The 23,349-nt window shown below is 37.3% G+C and overlaps 3 protein-coding genes and 1 long non-coding RNA gene across 13 annotated transcripts; 1 reads left to right on the forward strand and 3 right to left on the reverse strand.

Moving 5' to 3' along the window:
- Positions 1 to 1,507: 1,507 nt before the first annotated feature.
- LOC124414978 (DNA mismatch repair protein Msh2) lies at positions 1,508 to 16,468 on the reverse strand. 2 transcript variants are annotated; one of them, XM_046896179.1, is made up of 15 exons: positions 16,295 to 16,468; positions 16,163 to 16,212; positions 5,994 to 6,117; positions 5,623 to 5,879; positions 5,333 to 5,500; positions 5,066 to 5,254; positions 4,291 to 4,685; positions 3,878 to 4,092; positions 3,354 to 3,671; positions 3,006 to 3,227; positions 2,639 to 2,871; positions 2,470 to 2,561; positions 2,061 to 2,283; positions 1,850 to 1,942; positions 1,508 to 1,701 (listed from the first exon to the last, which is right to left on the reverse strand). In XM_046896179.1, the coding sequence occupies exons 1-15, from the start codon at positions 16,326 to 16,328 to the stop codon at positions 1,546 to 1,548; spliced, it is 2,769 nt and encodes a 922-aa protein (XP_046752135.1). In that variant the 5' UTR covers positions 16,329 to 16,468; the 3' UTR covers positions 1,508 to 1,545. The 2 variants fall into 2 exon arrangements, with proteins under 2 accessions (XP_046752135.1, XP_046752136.1); XM_046896180.1 differs by lacking the exons at positions 16,163 to 16,212; positions 16,295 to 16,468 and adding an exon at positions 7,319 to 7,336.
- Positions 7,836 to 14,979, forward strand: LOC124414977. 2 transcript variants are annotated; one of them, XM_046896178.1, is made up of 8 exons: positions 7,836 to 7,986; positions 8,675 to 10,491; positions 10,912 to 11,099; positions 11,226 to 11,351; positions 11,415 to 11,603; positions 11,667 to 11,876; positions 11,961 to 12,044; positions 12,171 to 14,979. In XM_046896178.1, exons 1-8 carry the CDS (start codon positions 7,979 to 7,981, stop codon positions 14,637 to 14,639), a joined length of 5,091 nt encoding a protein of 1,696 aa, XP_046752134.1. In that variant the 5' UTR covers positions 7,836 to 7,978; the 3' UTR covers positions 14,640 to 14,979. The 2 variants fall into 2 exon arrangements, with proteins under 2 accessions (XP_046752134.1, XP_046752133.1); XM_046896177.1 differs by having other exon boundaries at positions 8,675 to 10,490; positions 10,722 to 11,099.
- On the reverse strand, positions 10,782 to 12,679 carry LOC124414990. Of its 3 annotated transcripts, XR_006930090.1 has the most exons (6): positions 12,603 to 12,679; positions 12,321 to 12,425; positions 11,880 to 11,984; positions 11,397 to 11,585; positions 11,145 to 11,333; positions 10,782 to 10,976 (listed from the first exon to the last, which is right to left on the reverse strand). It is a non-coding gene; the product is annotated as an uncharacterized LOC124414990 (long non-coding RNA). The 3 variants fall into 3 exon arrangements; XR_006930092.1 differs by lacking the exon at positions 11,397 to 11,585 and having other exon boundaries at positions 11,145 to 11,249; positions 11,838 to 11,984; positions 12,603 to 12,674; XR_006930091.1 differs by lacking the exons at positions 11,145 to 11,333; positions 11,397 to 11,585 and having other exon boundaries at positions 10,782 to 10,829; positions 11,838 to 11,984; positions 12,603 to 12,674.
- A 393-nt stretch (positions 16,469 to 16,861) lies between the features above and the next one.
- LOC124414979 (protein Son-like) lies at positions 16,862 to 22,972 on the reverse strand. 6 transcript variants are annotated; one of them, XM_046896181.1, is made up of 13 exons: positions 22,536 to 22,972; positions 22,060 to 22,434; positions 20,857 to 21,562; positions 20,603 to 20,754; positions 20,376 to 20,521; positions 20,090 to 20,198; positions 19,694 to 19,908; positions 19,503 to 19,613; positions 19,292 to 19,405; positions 17,614 to 17,842; positions 17,151 to 17,266; positions 16,940 to 17,053; positions 16,862 to 16,897 (listed from the first exon to the last, which is right to left on the reverse strand). In XM_046896181.1, exons 1-12 carry the CDS (start codon positions 22,852 to 22,854, stop codon positions 16,940 to 16,942), a joined length of 2,706 nt encoding a protein of 901 aa, XP_046752137.1. In that variant the 5' UTR covers positions 22,855 to 22,972; the 3' UTR covers positions 16,862 to 16,897. The 6 variants fall into 6 exon arrangements, with proteins under 6 accessions (XP_046752137.1, XP_046752140.1, XP_046752138.1 ...); XM_046896184.1 differs by lacking the exons at positions 16,862 to 16,897; positions 16,940 to 17,053; positions 17,151 to 17,266 and adding an exon at positions 18,197 to 18,258 and having other exon boundaries at positions 17,693 to 17,842; XM_046896182.1 differs by lacking the exons at positions 16,862 to 16,897; positions 16,940 to 17,053; positions 17,151 to 17,266 and adding an exon at positions 18,197 to 18,318 and having other exon boundaries at positions 17,693 to 17,842.
- Positions 22,973 to 23,349: the final 377 nt, after the last annotated feature.

The raw sequence follows: 23,349 nt of genomic DNA on the forward strand, positions 1-23,349 counted from the left end.
CCGGTTTTGGTAAAAAAAAAAAAAAAAAAAAAAAAAAAAGAAAAGTAATCACTGACTATAGTCATCTTTATTGAGCTACCTCAATGTTTATGCTTCACTGATTTTTAGTTGATAATTTATAGAAGTTGAAGTTTATATACTATCCGACTAACACTGAAATACGAAATTTAATTTCTTAAGGCATTTCGTTCCGAAATTTTCAACGTTGACGACCATCTTCTGATTACCAGCGTTCTCTTGTTCTTACCAATTAATACAATGCAATTTAGAAGGGTGATTATAAATTTTATTACTAGCTCGTAATATCACGGAGAAGAAAACGGAACTTTCGTGGAAATTCTTGCTAAATCGCCTTTGGATACAATTGTAAGGTTTCTAAACCAGGTAAAAATCCACGAGTACATGAAAGATATTGCTTTGTGGTGAATGGAGAATGTTTCAAGTACTCCACAGACCTCTGGCATTCCAATGATCATTTTTTCTTTCAGGGCTGAAAAACGTAGCCGACCAAACCAGTATGCAGCACACTAACGCAGCAGCATCATAATAAACTGGTTTGGTCGGCCCTTGGCTGCATTCCTTTCCCACGAAGGGCGTAGGCTTCTCACAGAGAAACTGAACCCGTGATCTCATCAAGTACAAGGAATTCATTCACGCCAACTGATGCAGGTCATTTGATATAGCCCGTTATTGGGATTGTTTTGCAATTATTTTCGTATCAAGATTTTTTCAATTCAACACTAAAGTTTAAAACAATTATCCATTACTGTTATTCAGGAATAACAATAAGGATGATTCCGTTTTAGCTCGAATAATCACGTGAATGGATGCAAGATTGACGGATTATACATACTACATAGATTGATCTGCATTCTTTCGTTAGGTCAAATTCATAAAGTTACAGGCGTTTCTTTATCTTGCTGTATCCGTTGTTAATAACATCGTTCCTAATGACTACAAATCGAAGTCTTCTTGGAACGAGTAATTGCGATTACTTATACTCGTGACGCGGGTGTTGCGGCTCGGCAATCTTCATGAGGCAACTGATTTCAAACGAACAGTTTAATAAACATACGAGTTTATATTAACATATCATGTATATAATTCCCTTGATGTTAGGTCTTCATTCCCGGCGAACAAACTAATAATAAATTTGTAATGTATAGGTTTCTACAGCTTTTACATTTTATTTTCAAATATAAAAATATAAAGTACAGGATCAGTGATCTAATATTAATAATAATAAAAAAGTAAAAAAGTAATAATACTATGACAGCCACGTAGGAAACAACTTTTTTCCTCCATATTTTCTACAAAATTGTAAAGGAAATAAGGAATAATAATTCTGTGAATTTTAAAATTCCATTTAACACTTTGCAATGAGCAATGAAACTAAAAAAAAAAAAAAAATATCGCGGTTGATTTACGTGAAAAAAGGTAAACTAAAATTTGAAATAGTAGGTACTAGTTTTGTAACTTACTTGTTTTTTCTTCCCTTGCTTTTTTGTTTGTATCCTTTACAAAGCGCTCAAGATATCAATGGTTTCATGGACTCGCCAACAGTGCATTTATATAAGGATTGTTGTGAGAAAGGATCTCTTCCTTGTATAACTGGATTTTGTTTTCAATTTCTGGTTTCGTTAATGATGGATCAAGTGCTTTGCATTTGGCTGCAAAATTCGCGATCAGCTCGTCTCCAGCCTAAAAAAAAAAAAAAAAAAAAAAAATACAGAATAAATAAAATATACTCCCATATCGTCGTGGATTATAATTGCTGCTGAAGAATAAACTTAGATTTTAAACTGTGAACTATTGATGTTATTTTCAGCTATGCGTATAATAGATTTACTTTTATAATTTTTCTTCTAACTGCTGGGTCGTCTGAGCCTTCAAAAGTCACTTTTTGACAATCTTCCAATTCAATCAGTTTTTTCTCGGCGACCTGTAATGAGAATATGAATTTTCCAGAATTCAGATACATTCTTTTTCAATGTTACTTATAATTGAGTTAATATAATTTCAATCTTATAAAATGCTGCTTATGTGAACATGATTATCACCTCCACAACGTCGTCTGGAAAGTTTGCCATTTTAGCAACATGTATTCCGAAACTTTGGTCGCAAACACCTGGTTTAACGCGATAGAGTAAAGTGAGCTTGTTGTCTCCAACGACTGCAGTGACTTGGAGGTTCTTTACTGTTGGTACATCTTCTGCTAGTCTCGTTATTTCGTGGAAATGAGTAGCGAAGAGGCAGTAAGGTTTGAGTTCTGTGGCCAAATGACTGTGGGGAAAAAAAAGTGAGAAGATGTTAGGCATATATCGATAATAAATTGACTTGTCCTTCGGAAATTGGGTAACAGAGAAAGGCTGTGATTCAGGGCCCAGTACAGGTGTCCTGTTTCCAAATAATATACATGATTCTGAAAATTCTACCAATGAAATCACTATTCAAACGTGAAACACTCACTCGGCTATAGCCCAAGCTATTCCGCAACCCTCATACGTGGAAGTTCCTCTACCAAGTTCGTCGATTATGACAAGAGAGTTAGAGGTTGCGGTCTAAAACAGGTAATCGAAATGTTACTAGAAAGTCAAGTTGAGCGATTACTAAAAGCAGAACTAGGATCCTTGAATACCCTCAAAATAGCCGCTGTTTCAATCATCTCAGTCATGAAGGTAGAAAGTCCTTTAGTTTGAGAATCATCGGCTCCGACTCTCGCCAAAATACAATCAAGTATTGAAATCTTTGCACTGTCACAAGGCACAAAACAGCCAATGTGAGCTAGCAGAGCAACAACTCCTGTTGTTCGAATGTACGTACTTTTTCCGCCCATATTTGGCCCAGTTATTATATGAAAGGTGCATTCTTCTGTAAACAGAGTTATTTTCATCATCGAAATATAGTATTCATAAATTTGCACGTGTAATTTGAAAATTTATTCTTATCAAAAATATACAACTGAAGCTGACGGAGTTATTTTCCATTCAATTCACTAAAGTTACCTTTTTTGAAGCTGACATCGTTTGCGATGAAATCCACCCCTTCCTGGAGTTCTAGGCACGGATGCCTCGCCTGGATAAGATTTAACTCGCCGACATCACTGGGACACATTTCTGGTCTAATGTAAGCTCTCGGAGCATTAGCTGAAGCTAATGCAAAGGCTGTAAGTACGTCGAGCTGAGCTGACACAGAACCAATGGAATGAACTGGTCCGGTATATCCGGCTGTAAAAAAGGAACGGAAAGGAGTTATTACATTTGCTTTGGTATAGAAGTTAGCAGATTATTAAGCGCACTATAGAAATGTGCATTTTTTTGATATGTTCAATTGAGAATTAATTTGGTGTAAACCTGCGATGTTGATGATTTCTGAAATGACAGATTTTTGTTCTTCGAAATACTGATCCCTGACGCTTACGAAGTCTTCGTTAAGAGATGTCAGTTTTTGGTTTGTAAACCTCACGCCGCTTTTGTTCGAATCTATAGTTGTGTAGCCTTTCTTGTTCCTGATAGACTTTTCTTCTTTCAACGTTATTCGGAAGTAATATCCGAACTGTTGATTCGATTCCAATTTCAGAACTTTTCCAGCTTCAAGAGATAAGTCTGTGGCAACTTTGTTGATCAGGCCTTGTATTTCTTCCTCCAAATCATTCATTTTCAGCTTAAGCTCTGCAATAATGCAAACTCTGTTAATTGCACAAATCTGGATAAATGATGGCTTTACTATTCTAGTATGAAGCACACATTACACTTTAAGCATGGTGGCTACTCAGAGATATGTAAGTTTTTTTTGTTTGACAATTTCTCGATGGGTAAAATCAATTTTAATCATATGCAGGAATTTTTTAAATTTGTTTTTTAAATGGCGTTCATACCTTGCAAATCGTTATTAAATTCTGGTTTCACCATGTAATCACCCTTCTCTGCAGCTTCCAGATCAATAGTTTGTTCTATCATTTGTTGATACTTATCCATATCAGAAATAAGCTCTCTGAGTGGATCTACAATCATTGCTTTCATCGCCGCCCCATATTTTAGATTAGACAATTGCTCGGCGAGTACTGGCAAGTGCGAGACGCAAAAGTAAATTCTGAAAACGAAATAAATTTATAATTTTATGATTACGTGATATTGCAAAAAACTATGTAAGAGATTAAAAATGAAAACGAAATTATTTTAATATAGGGTGTGTGCAAGTAATCCAAGTATACATATTTCTTCTTCCTTAATGAAAGTTATGCCCATTTTTGGTTAAAATAAAAAATGATTAAAGGGCGCTTATTTTCACCTGCAACAGTCCTGTAGAGTGACTTTCTTTTTAGCCAACTTTTTTGCAAGCTGCTGAAGATCGGGTACACGTCTCAGATGATCTTCCATCAGAGAGGACCTCAATTCGTTGTCTTTTACCAAAGCTTCAACAATATCGTGTCGTTCTTTGATCAATGCAATATCTCGCAGCGGTTGTCTAATCCACTGAGATATCAATCTGTGTCCTTGCGGGGTTCTGCATCGATCCAAGAGATTCAGTATGCTATTCGGAGCACCTGTACTTGTCCCAGAAGGAATATCGCTTCGTGGTTCAATGCTGAGCGCTCTCACTGCTGCTGCATCTAATCTGACGAATCTAGACTGTTCCAACTGTTTCACCTTGAACTGATTGAAATTTCCTTCGTCTGATGTCAACTAGAAATAACGAGATTCGTTAGTTAGTAATATTTTTCTTTGAACATAAATATTTGTGAGATTGGTTTGTTTCTAAGGATAGTTTCATAATCACATGATAATAAAGAAGAAGTTTCCTCAGTACAGAGAATAAAAGTCTTTTATTTGGATGTTCGACCAGGTGTGTTTATCGATTTTTTTAGTCTTTACAATACTAGTTTATTTTTGGGTCTGTATCTGGAATTATATACATTCAGCCCATTATATAGAACAATCAAATTAATATTTCGAAAACTTCCAGGCAAAGAATAGCTACGAAATTGTAAAGAAGTGCAGCTAAGAAATTTTTTCATTCATATGGTATATTGTGATTTCATGTATAGCTGAGAGCTGATAATTACCTCAAGATATTTAATAATCGCTGATGTTCCCGCCATAGCCGCTTTTAAATTCATTTCCACAAGCGTTTGGGCATTTCTTTGCTGGCCTTTCTTGAAGTTCAGAAGCGTGTTCATGTCTTGAACAATTGAATCCGTTGAAAAATCACTTTTCTTCCTTAGTGTGACCATGATGTTACTTCGTTCCATTAACTACAGACATTATTAGAATATTATTTAGCTATATATTATTAATTGCAGATTCTATACAAACAAAAGTAAATTCGTCACCTGTTTTAAAGTTTGAAACTCTTGACTGCCATCCCCTTGAATTATTAAGCATTCTTTTGGTCCGAGGGAAATCACAAGTGCTTCTAGGTTCGAGAACAAATCGTCGTCAGTAAATTCGCAAACAGATATTAAACGCTCAACTGAATCGACGCAACTTACTCCGACTATCTGTAATTACGAAATAAAATTTTATCCAAGAATTCATTATAATCGTATGTATTACATTAAGCATAAATGCAACGGCAAGCAGCTTTGCCGTCCAAATTTCTCGTCAACTATTATATTCTTACCCTATTTTTCGCCTCACCACCAAGTTTCACAGCCATAACCGAGGTACTAACTGCGACATCATTATTGCTGAATAAAATATCCTCAAATTGAACTAAATTCCCTGGAGATCCTTTGTATTCCAGAATCCAATCCTGATTCTTTCCTGATCCTTGATTAACGAATACTTCTACTCTGTACTGTTTCACAAGCAACAAGTCACGAACAAAGTTTTCAAAGTTGGACTTGCTTAGGATCAATCCTTCCGTTTTGTATGGCTCTGGAGGGATGAATTTGCTCAATTAACGGTGGACATATAAATCCCAGTGAAAAGAATTTCTTAATGTTGATTGAATAAGGTAGAATTAAATGTAATAGATAATTTTTCTCTCACCGGCGCCAAGCATCTTGCAGCCAGCTGTACTTTTGTAAATCTCCTTAGCCGCGAATAAGGCATCGCTGCCGTGTAGCGTATAGTAATCTGTCCTATTGAAAAATCGTATTGTACTAGATGGTTTCTGAAAGAAGAAATAAGAAATGATTGAGCATATGACTCTACACCTTTGGTATAATATAACAATCTACTGTCAAGAAATTCTGTCTTGCCGTTAAACGATGCTTAAGAGTTCAATGAGACGGTGAATAGATGCTTTATTTTATATCGCACCTTAATTAATCAAGATAACAAGTACACACAATGCATTTTCTGATTGAAAATAGTTACAGTTGCTGGATAATTTTATGATAAATTATCAACTGACTTCTGGGAAAATGAACCTTGACACAGATAACGATATATCAGGATTTATCAGCAGGTCATGGGGCGATAGGTCATATCCACTGCCATTACCATCGCTTGTTACTCAGAAAAACAAATTCACGGAATTCTGCAGATTGACGAACAACCGTTTGTTTATTGTTAAAAAAACCTAGTAAAAGTCATATTTTTGTAAAAAATCTCACTAACAAAATATTCAACCAAATTTTTTCTACGTTATATTGAGTAGTTATCGCAGTTATTTACGTTTGATATACTCAATTCGAGAGCGAATTATTCAATAGAATACGATCAGTTTCTCATATAATAAGATGCTACTTGGTAACTGACTATTAATTCATAATACTAAACGAGTAAATTCGACGGTTCAAGAATGAAATGGAATCGAATGCTCGAAATGAGTTTATTAAATTGTTCAACATCTACTGTGTGATTTAATTCGATTGAATATCGTTAAAACTTCGTATAATCTGTACAAAATATTTTCTTACACTCAGATCTGAGAATGGTGATTTCTTCTTCTGTTGATTAGTTTTATGGCTAGGAGATGATTTTCAGTCAAGCTGAATGAAATATGGCTATTATAAATAAATATTTGTGCACTCCATTAATTGTTGAATAGTAAAATAACTTGGGTCAAATTAGTTAATACAGTAACAATAATCGAATGACGAATTAGTAAGAAAAAACATGGAGCTGAGAATAAACCGGCAGTAATGAAAAACAGGAATGTTGAAACACCAATTACATGGTGGGTAAAAAGGATCATAAAGATCCGTAATGATTTTAAATAAGAAGTGACACATCGACTTACTATAGACCTACAAAAGGTTGCTATGAACTTCAGTAATTCATGCTGTTACTCAGGAAACTGGAAAGTCCATAAGAAAGAAGGAATCTTGGAATGGTTTATTCATAAAAATTACCAATATGTCAGTTACCGCTACTGTATAGCGTCATTTTGTGGTTGTTGTGATGAACTAATGAATTGCAAAAATACATACACTGTCTTAATACAGCTTATGTCAAGGTCGAACTATGACTGGGTGACTGGGTGGTCAAGCCAAGCCTTGCACTTTACCTTGGATTTCACCGGGACGAGTAAAATAATAATTATAACTGAGACATCAATAGAATAATAATGGTATGAGTAACGATAATATAGAATTGTTTTATGAAAAGGAAAATGCAAGTTATTTATTATTTGAGATATGGAGCGGTCGCTGCGGTCTAAAAAATAAAACTAGACCAATTGCAAAGTTTGTTTAACATTTTAGTTTTCCTAAAAAATTCAGCTTTCTGTGAATTGATGAACAAATAACTTCTCTCTAATTAAACGTATCAGCTATTTTTTTTATAGTGAATGACACTCGAATATTGCTAAAAAATGATTAGGCTAAGTAAACAAGTGGATAATCAGAAACGATGTCTGCGAATGATGGCAGAGGATCTTTCAAGAGTCCAAGATTCAAAGAGGGGGGGGATCCGCATAAAGGGAATAGCTGCTGACTGCTACTGTTAATAATCTGCGAATCGTTTCAGTGTTAACATCCTCGATATAATTATAAAAACAGAGTAAGAAAGTGGCAGTTTTGGCTTTTATGATAAGGTAATTAACATTTTGTCAATCTACAACGGTACATATTACTAATTTCTTACTTCTTTTGCATTTGATTACTGTTCATTTACATTTTAAAATCAGATGAGGCGTGACTTTATTTTACTAATTATATGTATTTGATAAAAGATCTAAAGTTTAATTTGAAATGTGTATTTCTTTACATCTTTTACACGACACAGTATCATTATTTTACATATTTAATATTCAGTACCGGTTTAACCAAGAGCACTTAATATTGAAATGGTAAAATGTAATTTATTTCATTGTAATTTAAAACTTGAAAACGACGCAATTGTTCGCGGGAATTTCACTCCGTTCTGTATGTTTAAACACATTTCATTGTTCTCCGTTGAAATTGATCAGGAGTTTTGTTACGTTATATTGCCAAACTGAATTGGTAGGGAAATCTCCATTCAATCATTATGGGTGTAAAATTAAAATGAGCAAATAATGATTCAAATATAAAACCTTTTTTATAACGTAAATAAAAGTGAAAAGTATATATTATAAAAATAATTACAAACAAGAATTCTCATTAAACTGTCAATAAATCTTTTATCATTACTAACGCAGTCCATAGAATGATTTATCTAATCTGAGACAATTTTATTTTATTCAATATATAAATTACGTTGTCATTATAACTTGAATCACGATAAAATTATTATATTTCTAGGGGTCAAAGCTCAAGCATGGCGCCTGCGGCGGTCGCTGTTTTCGTAATATGTCTGTTCGTAGAATCGTTCTCAGCTCCGAACGGGTGTATCAGATGTGTGACATCGAATACTCGCGATGCCTACCAAACAAACAGTGGATACGATTGGGTAAATAGCAACAAATTATCGCAGAGATCAGAAAACTTGGAAGATTTGACACAAACAGTAGAGAGTGAGCTCGCTGGATCTCACAATCAGTTAGCCTTTGACAATACCAGGCCTGGAAACTGGACGGATGTGAATCAGTATCGAACAGCTGACGGTCATGGTAGGGTATACGAAGAGCAAGGTCAACGAGTTCAAGGACCAAGCCGAGTGAGATATTACAAAAAAAATTCAACCTCCAGCTACAGCAGCGGAAACCTAGATGGTGTTGAAGCACCGTCTTTATCTAGGTTCGAATCTGAGAACATTGGATACGGTAGTGGTTCAACAGCGCGGTATAGTTTTGGCCGGGAACAGAACTCTGCTTACGATCAATCTGCAATCCGTGAAAATTCATACGCTTCGCAGGGCCCTTTGCATTCGGCAAATCCACTCACTAGTTCGAATGAAAGACTAGAAAGTCATCGCCGACGTGTTTTTAGCAGTCAGTTTGGGGAAAATGATTACGGTTTAAACAGTCAGTCGACGCAGCAAGGATTGTCTGAGCAGGAACGACTGAGGCCAAGAAACTGGACCACAGCTAACACCTATAGAACTGACGGAGGTAACGGCAGGGTGTACGAAGAACGAGGACAAATTGTTACAGGACCGCGACAAGTTCGTTTCTACAAGAAAAATTATACCTCGACTTACAGCTCGGGTGATGGGTTTCCACACGTAATTCCAGAGTCTGATGGAGCTACAAACTTTGAAAAGCAAGAACAGCAATTGCAGAGAGAGATTAATCTTATAGGGTCAGAGGTTTATCAACCTGGTCATCGTCCCTCAAATAGTTATTATGCGCAGCAACCTTCTGGAAATTATGGGCAGACGAGTCACACTGTGGACGGTACAAACGTCAGACAGGTGTCAAGAACAGGTACTCACGGGTCGCGGTACTACAATAACTTGGGATTAGATTCCCAGCAAACACAGCATCGTGCTGTTGACAGCGAAAGTCAACGTCTACTTCAGACCGAGAGTAGTTCTAATGGGCAAATAGAAAGTGGAAACCAAAGGGGTCAAACTTATGGCTACATGACCGGCAGCTATGACAATACCAATGGATATGGTACCGAGGGAGTACGAAGAACGATTTACCCACAATCAAATATTCGGCAAACTCAGCGTCATTATCTTTCTCGGTCTGAGCTAGAAGAATACATGCGCAATTATGGATCTCAAGGTCGGAACCAAGGTCCATTGTCTACCGGTGATTTGAATCGTGAGCAGCAAACCCAGCATTCTGTATCACATAACGCAAGAATACGACCAGGCCAACTACGGCATTACGATCAATTTCAAACCACCTCCTCACAGTCGTCGTCACAGTATCCCAATATTGATCGAAGATTTCTTCAAGCTGATGAGAATGGAGCAACACAACAGATACATGGTGTGAGCCAGGATCAAACTGTCAGTAATAATTATAACAGGAATTACAGAATTCAATCTGGAACACTAAGTACACAGGGTATTGATTTAGGGCAGCTGGCACATGGACCTGATTGTACAGACACTGCACATGGACATACCTTGTATCAGCAATCCCAATATCGTACACAATATAGACGGAATACTAAGCCTGAAGATTTTGGTCAACAAACCCAACAAGTCAACCAGCATACGGAAGATTTTAACCAGGAAACAGAAGACCTTACCCAACAGACGGAAGACTTTAGTCAACAATCGCAGGGTGTCATTCAGCAGTTGGGAGATCTTACCCAACAAACAGAGGACCTTACTCAACAAACGGAGGATCTTACCCAGCAAACACAGGACCTTACCCAACAGACGGAGGACTTTAGTCAACAATCGCAGGGTGTCATTCAGCAATCGGGAGATCTTACCCAACAAACGGAGGATCTTACCCAGCAAACACAGGACCTTACCCAACAGACGGAGGACTTTAGTCAACAATCGCAGGGTGTCATTCAGCAATCGGGAGATCTTACCCAACAAACAGAGGATCTTACCCAGCAAACACAGGACCTTACCCAACAAACGGAGGACTTTAGTCAACAATCGCAGGGTGTCATTCACCAATTGGGAGATCTTACCCAACAAACAGAGGATCTTACTCAACAAACGGAGGATCTTACCCAGCAAACACAGGACCTTACTCAACAAACGGAGGATCTTACTCAACAAACTGAGGATCTTACCCAGCAAACACAGGACCTCACCCAACAGACGGAGGACTTTAATCAACAATCGCAGGGTGTCATTCAGCAGTCGGGAGATCTTACCCAACAGACAGAGGACTTGACGCAACAAACAGAGGACCTTACCCAGCAGACGGAGGACTTTAGTCAACAATCGCAGGGTGTCATTCACCAATTGGGAGATCTTACCCAACAAACAGAGGATCTTACCCAGCAAACACAGGACCTTACCCAACAAACGGAGGACTTTAGTCAACAATCGCAGGGTATCATTCAGCAATCGGGAGATCTTACCCAACAAACACAGGACCTTACTCAACAAACGGAGGAGTTTAGTCAACAAACGGAGGATCTTATCCAGCAAAAACGGGACCTTACTCAACAAACAGAGGATCTTACTCAACACACTGAGGATCTTACCCAGCAAACACAGGACCTTACTCAACAAACAGAGGATCTTACTCAACAAACTGAGGATCTTACCCAGCAGACGGAGGACTTTAGTCAACAATCGCAGGGTGTCATTCAGCAATCGGGAGATCTTACCCAACAAACACAGGACCTTACTCAACAAACGGAGGAGTTTAGTCAACAAACGGAGGATCTTATCCAGCAAAAACGGGACCTTACTCAACAAACAGAGGATCTTACTCAACACACTGAGGATCTTACCCAGCAAACACAGGACCTTACTCAACAAACAGAGGATCTTACTCAACAAACTGAGGATCTTACCCAGCAGACGGAGGACTTTAGTCAACAATCGCAGGGTGTCATTCAGCAATCGGGAGATCTTACCCAACAAACAGAGGACCTTACTCAACAAACGGAGGATCTTACCCAGCAAACACAGGACCCTACCCAACAGACGGAGGACTTTAGTCAACAATCGCAGGGTGTCATTCACCAATTGGGAGATCTTACCCAACAAACAGAGGATCTTACCCAGCAAACACAGGACCTCACCCAACAGACGGAGGACTTTAATCAACAATCGCAGGGTGTCATTCAGCAGTCGGGAGATCTTACCCAACAGACAGAGGACTTGACGCAGCAAACAGAGGACCTTACCCAGCAGACGGAGGACTTTAGTCAACAATCTCAAGGTGTCATTCACCAATTGGGAGATCTTACGCAACAAACAGAGGATCTTACCCAGCAAACACAGGACCTTACCCAACAAACGGAGGACTTTAGTCAACAATCGCAAGGTGTTATTCAGCAATTAGGAGACCTTACCCAACAAACACAGGGCTTTACTCAACAAACGGAGGATCTTACCCAGAAAACACAGGACCTCACACAACAAACAGAGGATCTTACCCAGCAAACGCAGGACCTTACCCAACAGACGGAGGACTTTAGTCAACAATCACAGAGTGTTATTGAGCAATCGGCAGACCTCACTCAACAAACTGAGGATCTTACCCAGCAAGCACAGGATCTCACACAGCAGATACGAGATTTCAGGGAACTCCCTCAACAAACACAAGGATACATTCAACAATTGCAAGATTTGACTCAAGAGACAGAAGATCTTCCTCAACGAACAGAAGGATTTATCGTAGAATCCGGAAACCTTGCCCAGCAAGCTGAGGATCTTACCCAACAAACTGAGGATTTTACCCAGCAAACGGAAGATCTTACGCAACAAACTGTAGATATGACACACAGTCTTCAACCAGAATCTGGAAATTTCATTGATGTAGGGGAGCCAAACTATGTGCCACATGTATCAAATTTTAAAGATCTGCATCAATCATTTTTCGATCGCGAAAAACAAGACAATAGTCGTCAACAGAGAGAGAAGTTCTCTCCACAAGAGAAAGATCTCACCCAACAAACACAAGATCTCAACCAAGAAACACAGGGACTCACTCAAGAAACGGAAGACCTTTCACAGCAAATTACTGGTGGAAATGCAGACTTTGGACAGCAGTCTAATTGGGGCTTTGATCGTTTCCAAATCGGAGATCAACAGGTTGAAGATCCAAACCAAAGAACACAGGGTCTTACTCAAGAACCGGAAGACCCTTCACAGCAAATTACTGATGGCAATGCAGACTTTGGGCAGCAGTCTAATTGGGGCTTTGATCGTTTTCAAGTTGGAGGTCCACAGGTTGAAGATCTAAACCAAAAAACACAAGGTCTCACTCAAGAAACAGAAGACCCTTCACAGCAAATTACTGGTGGAAATGCAGACTTTGGACAGCAGTCTAATTGGGGCTTTGATCGTTTTCAAGTTGGAGGTCCACAGGTTGAAGATCTAAACCAAAAAACACAAGGTCTCACTCAAGAAACAGAAGACCCTTCACAGCAAATTACTGGTGGAAATGCAGACTTTGGGCAGCAGTCTAATTGGGGCTTTGATCGTTTTCAAGTTGGAGGTCCACAGGTTGAAGATCTAAGCCAAAAAACACAAGGTCTCACTCAAGAAACAGAAGACCCTTCACAGCAAATTACTGGTGGAAATGCAGACTTTGGACAGCAGTCTAATTGGGGCTTTGATCGTTTTCAAGTTGGAGGTCCACAGGTTGAAGATCTAAGCCAAAAAACACAAGGTCTCACTCAAGAAACAGAAGACCCTTCACAGCAAATTACTGGTGGAAATGCAGACTTTGGACAGCAGTCTAATTGGGGCTTTGATCGTTTCCAAATCGGAGATCAACAGGTTGATGATTTTAGTCAACAATCAACAAGTAACTCAGAAATTTACAATGGAAATTTAAATCAATTCAGACAAGAACCAGTACTGGGCTACCCATCACAAGTAGGAATACAGCCTGCACCGAAACCAAAACCAAAACGTCCAAAACACAGAAACTCTTATCCCACCCAAGAATTCTCCACAGAACAAGAACAGCCAGTAACGGATAACGTACAGAAGAGTGCTACAGAAATCAGGGTATCTGCAACATCAAACAGAGGAGATCAACCCAGTTATGACACAATTACCGATACAGAACTATACGATAGGGATGAGTTGCATCGAGTTCAGCCAACTAAAACTGGGGGTCGCCGGAGAAATGGGTATTATGGTGTTCAACGCAAGCCTCAAGTTAACCAACGACAACATGGGGATGATTCACTAGTAGAGCATGTTCTAAACGAGGTAACGACCAGCCAAGAACCAACTTTAAGGTACACCCACATAAATCAACTTCAGGTGAAGAACCAACAAAATTCAGGTGATTCGAACGCAAATCCAGAAAATGTACAACCGATTCCTCAGATTGAATCCAGATTTGTAGAAGCATACGGAGCAAACGGACCATACAACACTGACCATGATCCAGATTTATTTGATGCTGTTACACCAAATCCGAGTACAAGATTGCCACCTCTTATTGACGACAAGCCTCCTTTCGACGTTATTTGGTCCAGTATAGTTCCAAAAATTTTTACTAGTACTGCTGCTCCACCTACAACACCAGAGCCCGCAACTACGACCACCGAGGTCTCAATTCCAACAACCACTGAGCCCCCAATTTCTACAACTACAACACCCGACCTCCCAACTACAACTGCTGCTCCCTCGTTCTGGCGTAGATTTGGAAACAGAGTCAGTAACACAATAGAGAAAGCCAAGGAACGTGCAAGAAGTTTCTTTGGTTAATTAGTGCTTATGAATGACTGCAGTTTTCTTAGTAGTTCTACTAAATATCAACATTCTTTCATTTCGACTAAAAATAATGGTACAGTCATAACTAGTTCAGAGTTAATATCATAGCTATTTATCAATAATATAAATGTAGGACGTTTTAACAAAAGGTGAGACCAAAGAATCTTACGCACCATGAGTTACTACAAACAGTTCACATTTCGTTTTTTTCTTTCGCGCTATATTTTGCTTCTAAGCCGTTCGATGCTTTGTAGGTATTCTTACTTGAAGGTCAATTTTTTTTATGAAGTCAACTATTGCCGAAATTTGTATACTGTGTCAGGTAGTCAATGGTGAGAAAAATGTTTGAATGTATGTTTGAATTAATTGATTCTTCAGCAGTCTGGGAAAAAAAATTTTCATAAATAATATACAGTAATGATATGAAATATTGTTAATACAAAGAATAACTGTTATATTTACTTAGTATTAAAAATTTCGTGACATTTAATGACTGTGTGAGAAATTGTAATGCATTGTAATTTACGTTTACTTCGGTGAACAAATCTTTTTATACAATTAAGCAACTGTTTCTTTACTCCCTCAAATTAAACTAAGCAAAAAGTAAAAATGAATTCTTAGTTTTATGCAATAATGAACTGTTGTTGTTGTTGTTGTTGTTGTCGTTTTTTTTTTTTTTTGGTAAATATTGCAGAAATAAAAGAGTAATCTAATCTGACTGACATTGAGCACGGAGTAAGAGTATTGACCCAACGATAATTATGAGCAGTTATCTCGACTTGCTTGGAAGTAGTCAGAATTTAATTTGACAGACATTGGCATTGATAGGAAGAATCTGAAGACTTTGTACTTGTACTGTTACATTTTTTCTGTTTTCAACGTAAGACACATATAATTATAAAATTTTTGTCAACGAATGAATAATTCAGGTTTGAAATCATGAAAATTTATTAAGCACTTTATGATAAATAATGAATTACTCATTTTAAACAAATATTGCTATAAAGTTATAGGCAATAATCGTTAAGAAATATAGCAAGCAATCAAAGTATGGCTTAGAGTAAACAAATGCTTTTAAGGAAAGTTTGCGGTATTTATCCAGTGCAAAGTGAAAATTGATTAGCCACCAAAAGATAGGAATTTATAGTTCTACTGGTTAATTTTTTTTGTTCAAATGTTCTATGGTTAATTCATTCATTAAGCAGGTATCATCGTTATTGTTTATTCTTTTCTTAAGATCGACAATAACATTTGATCTGTATGATTTTCCAATTTACAAATATTTCTATTAATGAGAAAACTAAGCAGTTGCACAGGAAACAAATTTGCAATAATTTTTTCGAGAACTAAAAGTAGCTTAAAATTTTTTTTTTATTGAAGGGTATCTAATGCAGTTCTTGAAATACATTCAGACTATAATTTTTTTTCTCTAAAATTCGATTTAGTTTTCTTACGGTTGAGTTGAAAATAATTTTGGACAGTAATTTGAACCAATGTTGAAGATGATGAATACTTACTTCAGGAAGATTTTTGAAGAATCTGATAAAGCTCTGTTGCGTCGCATTGTCTGAAAGTAAAAATAATGATTTTGTAGTCTGAAGTAAATGTTGTCTTTCGAGTTAGTGCGGTTATGTTTTTCATTTACTGACCCATGTTGAACTGTTGATTTGGTTGAACAGCCATTTCGCTTCCTTTTTTAAGAACAATTCGTTAACGAACGATAGATAAATCCCAATTACTCCTTTTAATAATAATTCGTTGATTATTTATCGAACGGTAACACGGCGAAAATATTATGTCATATGACGTCCTCGCTGTTCCCGCCGTTTTCGCATAACTACTATGAAAGACACAAATAATCGATTATTTTCTCCCGATTGATCGAGTAAATTCGATGATTAAAACAGATCGATTATTTTAACTCAATTAATCGAGTAGAATCGATTATTTTTCAAGTACCGCCAAATTTTAAATAATAAGGCATTGCAGGTAATAATGGAAAATTTTAAAAACAATATCGAAACTGCATGAACATAATATAATGATTCGATTTCGTGGAAAAATAATTGAGTACAAAGGATTTTCCACAACAATTTTAATCTTCGGTGGGACTCCTTTTGGAGCAAGCAGTTAACTCCGAACGTGTCAACTATTTGTATACATAATCATACGTCTAAAAAATATCGTATTTCAAGGTAAAAATCAAACTTATTTTATTCATTATTATATGTATTTTCATATATTTACAACATAGACAGTTATGTGGTAGTGAAAACGATTAAGTAAACCGTAATTTATGCTGCGAGCAGTCCCAAAGTTTGCAGACATATTTGAGCCGCTTCTGCTTTAGCTTGCTTCTTGTTCGGGCTGGCGACACTTGGTTTGTATTCTATCCCATTTACTTTCACCTGCATTCATATTATCACGTTATCGGAGAATTCAATTTTGTAATGGTTGTTGAAAATCAGAAAATATTTATGTCCTGTTGGCAACAGAACTCTTTACCTTGAATAGAAAATTCTTTTTATGGTCCGGTCCACACTCAAAACACAGTTCATATACCGGTGCTCCAAACTTTCGTTTCGAACAATATTCACCCAACAACGAAACTGGATGTTTTCCTAAAAGTTTAACTTGATTAAACGTACATGCATTGATCAGATTGGTTCACAACTGTGTAATTACTTAAAAAAATTCAGACTGGAAGAAAAACCTTTTGGAGTATTAGAGTATTAAGTATTTAATATTTATCCCTGATCAATAGTCAAGAATAACTGAACAAAGATGATAGAATCTTACAACATCACGTGTAGCGTCACCAAGATTTGAAATTCCCAAATACGGACAGGTTATTCATTCATGAATAAGAAATAAATGATTCACCTGAATAATACTCCACGAAAACTAAGATTTTTCTCTCAATCTAGGTAAAGTGATTTCGATCTATCTTTTCTTGAAGCTGACTTACCCTCAAGAGTCTTGATCGTTGGCACAGCTGGCTTTACTGTCTTTCCAACTCGACTATCGATATCCTGATCAGAGACAAGACCTCGTTTGTCAAGCTTCACTTCCAACTGTAACGGCACTAAAGTGCCCTCCTTATTTTTGCCTAAACCCTCACCAGGTCTCCATCCCATTTTTTGCAGTAGGGCCATTCCCATTCCACCAGAGACAGGTTGTGCAGTTAACAATTGATCCTAAGTAATTAGTATAATTTCGTTGTAAATAATGCAGCAGGAATTACCTATTTGGTTTTGACTAACACAGAAAATTAAGCAAGTCTCAGTTCATCTCACGAGAAATTTATGGTGTATATCTATATAGTGGTGTTGTGTAATGCTTGAGTGTAAAGTAAAGGAGAAATGTAACATTTCTCATTCATTTGCCAAGGTAAATTGAAGATTGTTACGAGTATGTATATGATTCCTTGTTCGCTAGTGTCAACTTTTAATCAGAGAGAGTCATTATTCGAGGAAAAAACCAAGTTCAAAAACGTTTAAAAGAAATCTAAATTTTCCAACAAATTTTTTTTTTTTTTTGATAATACTTACCAAACAAAGATCAACGAGCACTGCGCTGCCGAGGTTGTTTCTTCTCCAATGTAGTTATGTGCCTGTAACAAACCCTCAGGTGGATACAGACCAATGCTAACTAGTCTCAGCTCGTCAACTCTTTATTTCAAATAAATTAAAATCAAAACATTTTCTTTTATATTTATGAAACACAAAGATGAGCAGCTGAAGATTAATTAGCATTGATCTCACAGGAGCAAGTTGCCAGTTGTATAGATATACAACAAGGTTCATTCGTCGATGTCGGAGAGGTGAAAATGTAGCAAAGTGAAGAAAAAATAAATAGCATCGACGAATGAATCTGTGTTGATGACAAGTGATCGTCATTTTTTATTTTTTTAACTATATAGTTATCATTAATTCGTTTATGGCAACAATGCTCTTGTGTCCGTGCAGACACAGAGTCCACCTCTGCACGAGAAGTGGTCTGTGCCTGCAACACAGTCTCGGTTAGACCAAAGTCATTCTTTATGGATGGTCTGGACTGAGACTGTACCTGAAAACTTGCTATAGGCAATTTAGATAATTTAGACCAAACAATACAATCAAATAGTGGGCCTAAGCGATGCATAATGTGATAAGTGAAATAAATGAAATGTTACACTAGTTTTTTTTTTAAATCGTCCTAACGACAAGATTTCCAAAGTTACTTGTTACATTGTAATAATCTAGACCCACGATGTTAAAGGTTTGTTTTTAAAAAGAAACAAACACTAGTAATCAAATGTTATACATAGGATGTCCAATTATAATCGACGCTATTGTCATGTAAAAAATGAAGGCAAAAATGTTACTTTGAGAATTTTGTGTCGTCAAAATATGTATTTTAATTATTTGCATTTTAGAACATGAAAGTGAAAATTTGATATTAAAGTATGCAAGTAAATTGAATAGTGATTTTTCATTGCACATTCGATTCGATGCAATTTGCAAATTTTTCCCAGCATTTACCTATTAAAAAATCTGATCAACTAAGAAAGCTGTACTTAGGGTGCTAAATTGTATTCGCTGTAAAGTGCTGAAACTTAAATTACTGGGACAAATGAAAAAGACAAAGATAATCGATCGTGTTACCTTACGGGCCCATGCTTGATAGCCAGCAGATAGTTCAGAGGCCGATAGCACTTTGACTCCAGTGCTACCCGTGAACTGACCTGGCATCTGTTTACTCTCAGCCCAACTCTTCATCTGAACAGTAATTATTCGAATTAATAATTTTAAATTACATCCAACGTGTCTTGTTGTATTATTCTTTTGATTATTGCTTGCAGTGAAAATTATTTACCCCACTTTGAGCTCTGTACATTTCATTCATTGCTTGTACGTCGTTTGGATTTTCTCTGAGCTTTCTCATCGCAGCTAATCTCTGAGATACGATGCAGCCTATGTCAACATTCTGAAACATAAACGATATAATGGGTTAACGGTTCACTGTGCCATTTCAAATGTTTGAAAGAGCTTTTTTGCGTTACATACCTTCAATGGGGAAGGCTCTGAAAATATGGGCAATTGTGGTGTAGGTGTAGGTGGAGGTATAGGTGCAGGTGCAGGTGTAGGTACAGATGCATGTACAGGTGCTGCCGCTTGTGTTGGCGCTGGCATTATTGCAAGCGGCTCAGATGGAGCTGTCGCTGGAGCAGTCGGCTTTTTCGGTCCAGGCTTCTTCGGGTTAACTGGCACCCACTCGTTCTCTGTGTACAAAGAACGGGAGAAAATTTTAATGCGCTTATACCACATATATCCAGAGTTTCAAGTAGGCTGAATAATTTTTTTAATGTATTTTACGAAAGAACATAAAAGCTCCTAGATTTTTTTTTTGCATAAACGAATGTTTATTCCACAACTGTGAATATCAGTTACACATTCACTTACCAGTTTTTCTGTGAAGTTGTCCGCTAGAAACTGGAAACTGTAGTCGTAACTGGATCGACGACTCTGCTGCTTTTTCTTGGAAAGTTTTTGTCGGTAACTGTTTTGCATCCTGCAATAGCAATATGATCATTGAGCATGAAACTTTGTTCTAAAGCCTTGTTCGATCGTATTTCAATGTCGCGACCTTGCGATATTTAATCACGAATTTGGAATGAGTAAAGTTTCGTATTTGATTGTTATTCAGAAGCTACTGGAATCAACATTCCTACACACGCTGCCAACTCACCCGAATGTTCATGATTATTGAATTGGGCCTATCTTTGACAAGGAACGGATGATGAAAGCCTTTTTCAGAATTACTGCCATCGTCGTCTGACGATATGCTGGACAGTTCTCCCAAGGCTTCGGATTTTGATAAGGATTTACAAAAATCTGTGAAATCAACAGACAAAATTAGGATAGTCCATCAGTATTTTTTTTTCTAAGGATCATTACGCTTTCAAAGATCATCACCTGTGAGTTCATCGACAGACTTTCCTCCAGCTTGTATAGCGGCAATCACTTTGTCTTGTTGAGCAAGCGGAAGCGTTCCTTGCTGAATCATGCTTATAGCATTCTTTCTAGCAATTTCGAGCAGCTTTTTTTTATCAATCTCTATTCTTTCCCTGAAAATTTTGTATAATAATAGAATCAACACGACATCATTTTGAGCTGAATGCTGTAATATTTATCTCACGAATTTTAGGTAAAATAAATGCATGACTAACTTTCTTTCTCGGCTCCTTGTTCTTCCACGATTATTACGCCTGTCTCTGCTTCTATCCCGACTCCTGCTTCTGTACCTATCCTTGTCTCCGTCTTTGCTGGCTTTCCGTCTATCCCTATTCCATTCGTGATCCCACGTATCTCTGCTTTTCTCTCTATCTCGTCTGTCTCTGCTTTTCTCCCTAGATCGTTCCTTGCCGTTGCTCCTGCTGCGCTGAGATCTGGAATGTGTTTTTGACTTGGATCTTTTTCTCTCACGAGACCCGCTTTTCCGCTGATGTTTTTCTCCGTGATCTTTGTCGTTGGAATCCCTATGCGTCTTGTGTTCTCTTTCACGTTTGCCGTTTCTCAACTTAGACTTCATTTCCTCCCGACGCTTCTTTTCTTTCTCTTTTAAAATCATCCGCAGATCATTTTTTGGCGTTAAACCCACTTGCTGCAACCTTAGTATCGGACTTGGCGTTCTTACAATTGATCTATTCGATTCAGGGCTCAAGGATGGCGTTCCACGATCATCGCATCGTGACGGACTTGGACTCAGCGTTGGAGTCCTATCGATACCACTGCTATCAGACAGTTCACCATCTTCCATGCGAGCAGCCTTCTCCCTTGCTTTGTTCTCAACTTCTTTCACGACTTCACTGTAAACTATGCTATGCTTTAGGTTCTTGATAAGAATTTTTCCCGGTGCTGCCTGCTTCGGATTTTCTGTATAAAAAAAAGTATACTTTAATTAGTGATTTCTTACTATCAATACCTTACAGATGCTGAAAACGAAAATCGATAACTGACAAACAAATGACTAATAGGAAGAAAATGAAATCGATACAATAACATGTTATTAGTGGTTCTCTAGTATACTTTGCCCTTCCCACAAATATAGGACTGATCCCTCTTTGCCGACGGTACTTTCAATTAGTAAAAAGTCATTTTTATATAATCGATTATTTGCTATTGGAGGAGGAATGTTGATGATTCAAATGGTATAAAGTGTAGACATTTGTTACTGAAAATCATGTCTAAAATAGCGGAAAAATTTGCAAATAAGAATTCAATAGTATAATCCTTATTACTGAATCCTAATATAGGAAATCCTTGTTTAATATAAAATATATTTAACAGTATGAAACTTATGGATGAATGAATTGTTTTCGATTTATTTTCTAAAAAAAAGTATGATTGTAAAATTTGATTTTAATACGCACCAAGTAATCTTGGCATAACTATGTCCTTCGAGTCATCCTTGTTAATTTTATTTGCTACGAAAGGTTGTCTGAGACTTGATGGTTCCAGAAGTGCCTCATCCTGACTCGCTGAATGATCAGGCTTTGCTAATCCTGGCTCTGTTTTGATCAAAGGAATTTCTGCGAGCTTTGAAACTTTCTTATTCGCATTGCCTTTAGTAGCTTTATCGATTTCATCGTTGAGGTAGTTTTCAGATATTTTGGAGTTCTCCTTAAAGCCATCACCATCGATCTTTTGTACTTTTTGTTTCTGCTCATCTGATTCGGAAGTTCGACTCGACGAAGAATCTCGCTTGCGCTTAGATTTCTTTTTATGCTTTTTTCGCTTCTTCGAGCCTGAAAATTAAGCGCAAAATAAGAGCAAAATAAAAAGGCGACGAACTTGAGATTCATTGAACTAATATGGAATCGTTGATCCTAAATAAATGTCTCCTCACCATCTCCAGCTTCGCTATCGCTATCGGATGAATTTTTCTTAATTTTCTTCTTGCGTTTTTTGTCTTTGTGTTTGTGCTTCTTCTTGCTCTTCTTCTTCTTAAGCTTAGCCGATTTCTCGGTCTTTACGCTTATATCTTTGGCAATCTCGTTATCGCCGCTTCCAGGTGAAATTATTCCTTCGTCGGCGTCAAACGTACTAAAAAGTTCGGTCAAAATTTCATTTGACGATTTCTCGGGTAACCCTGGCTCCGGTTTAATTTTAACCGCATCTACACCCACCGTCGTAATTAAATTTGCTATATCGAATAAATTGGCCATCGCTAATTTTCTTTCCTAACGATTTTTAATAAAACTCCGTACACCTGCAGAATTTAAAAAGATAAAGTTGTCAAAACGCAATCATATCCATCCCCCCTCATATTTTGTGTCCTGACCCAAACACCAGATTCACACAGCCAGTGTTACCAACTGCGGAGTAAAACATATCGCTATAGCAGCATGCAAAAATCTTTAAAAATCCCTAGGTATTACACCCCAGAAATCTCCTGTATTCACGAACGAACAATCTACTGAGGGTGCGTTCCGAAATTAACTCTCAGTGTTCTCAATAATCTTTTATCTCTTTTGCGCCGGCGATTTTGTGGGTCGCTTTGCCTCGGTCCTAGGGAGTTTTTAGCGTTGTCAGCTAATTTCGGAATGCACCCACAATAGTCAGATAACGAAGAGAAAATTTACATTGCATCGATAAACAAAACACACTAATTTATTTATTATGAATAATTTTGAAGTTATTGAAATCGAGTTCTCTCTTGC

The sequence above is a fragment of the Diprion similis genome, chromosome 14 (genome assembly GCF_021155765.1).
Source record: "Diprion similis isolate iyDipSimi1 chromosome 14, iyDipSimi1.1, whole genome shotgun sequence".
In the NCBI taxonomy this organism is placed as follows: Eukaryota; Metazoa; Arthropoda; class Insecta; order Hymenoptera; family Diprionidae; genus Diprion; species Diprion similis.

Coding starts and splice junctions, on each gene's coding strand:
- LOC124414977 (XM_046896177.1), top strand. Junction 10,491..10,721: donor AAGTCAACCAGCATACGGAA/GATTTTAACCAG, acceptor CAACAAACGGAG/GATCTTACCCAGCAAACACA. Junction 11,100..11,225: donor GTGTCATTCAGCAGTCGGGA/GATCTTACCCAA, acceptor CAACAAACAGAG/GATCTTACCCAGCAAACACA.
- LOC124414978 (XM_046896179.1), bottom strand. CDS start 16,328: ATGGCTGTTCAACCAAATCAACAGTTCAACATGG. Junction 16,213..16,294: donor AAATCAACAGTTCAACATGG/GTCAGTAAATGA, acceptor TTTTACTTTCAG/ACAATGCGACGCAACAGAGC. Junction 4,093..4,290: donor ACTCTACAGGACTGTTGCAG/GTGAAAATAAGC, acceptor TTTCGTTTTCAG/AATTTACTTTTGCGTCTCGC.
- LOC124414979 (XM_046896181.1), bottom strand. CDS start 22,854: ATGGCCAATTTATTCGATATAGCAAATTTAATTACGACGGTGGGTGTA. Junction 17,267..17,613: donor AACGATCAAGACTCTTGAGG/GTAAGTCAGCTT, acceptor TTAAACTTTTAG/GAAAACATCCAGTTTCGTTG. Junction 17,054..17,150: donor AAAAGAATTTTCTATTCAAG/GTAAAGAGTTCT, acceptor ATATGAATGCAG/GTGAAAGTAAATGGGATAGA.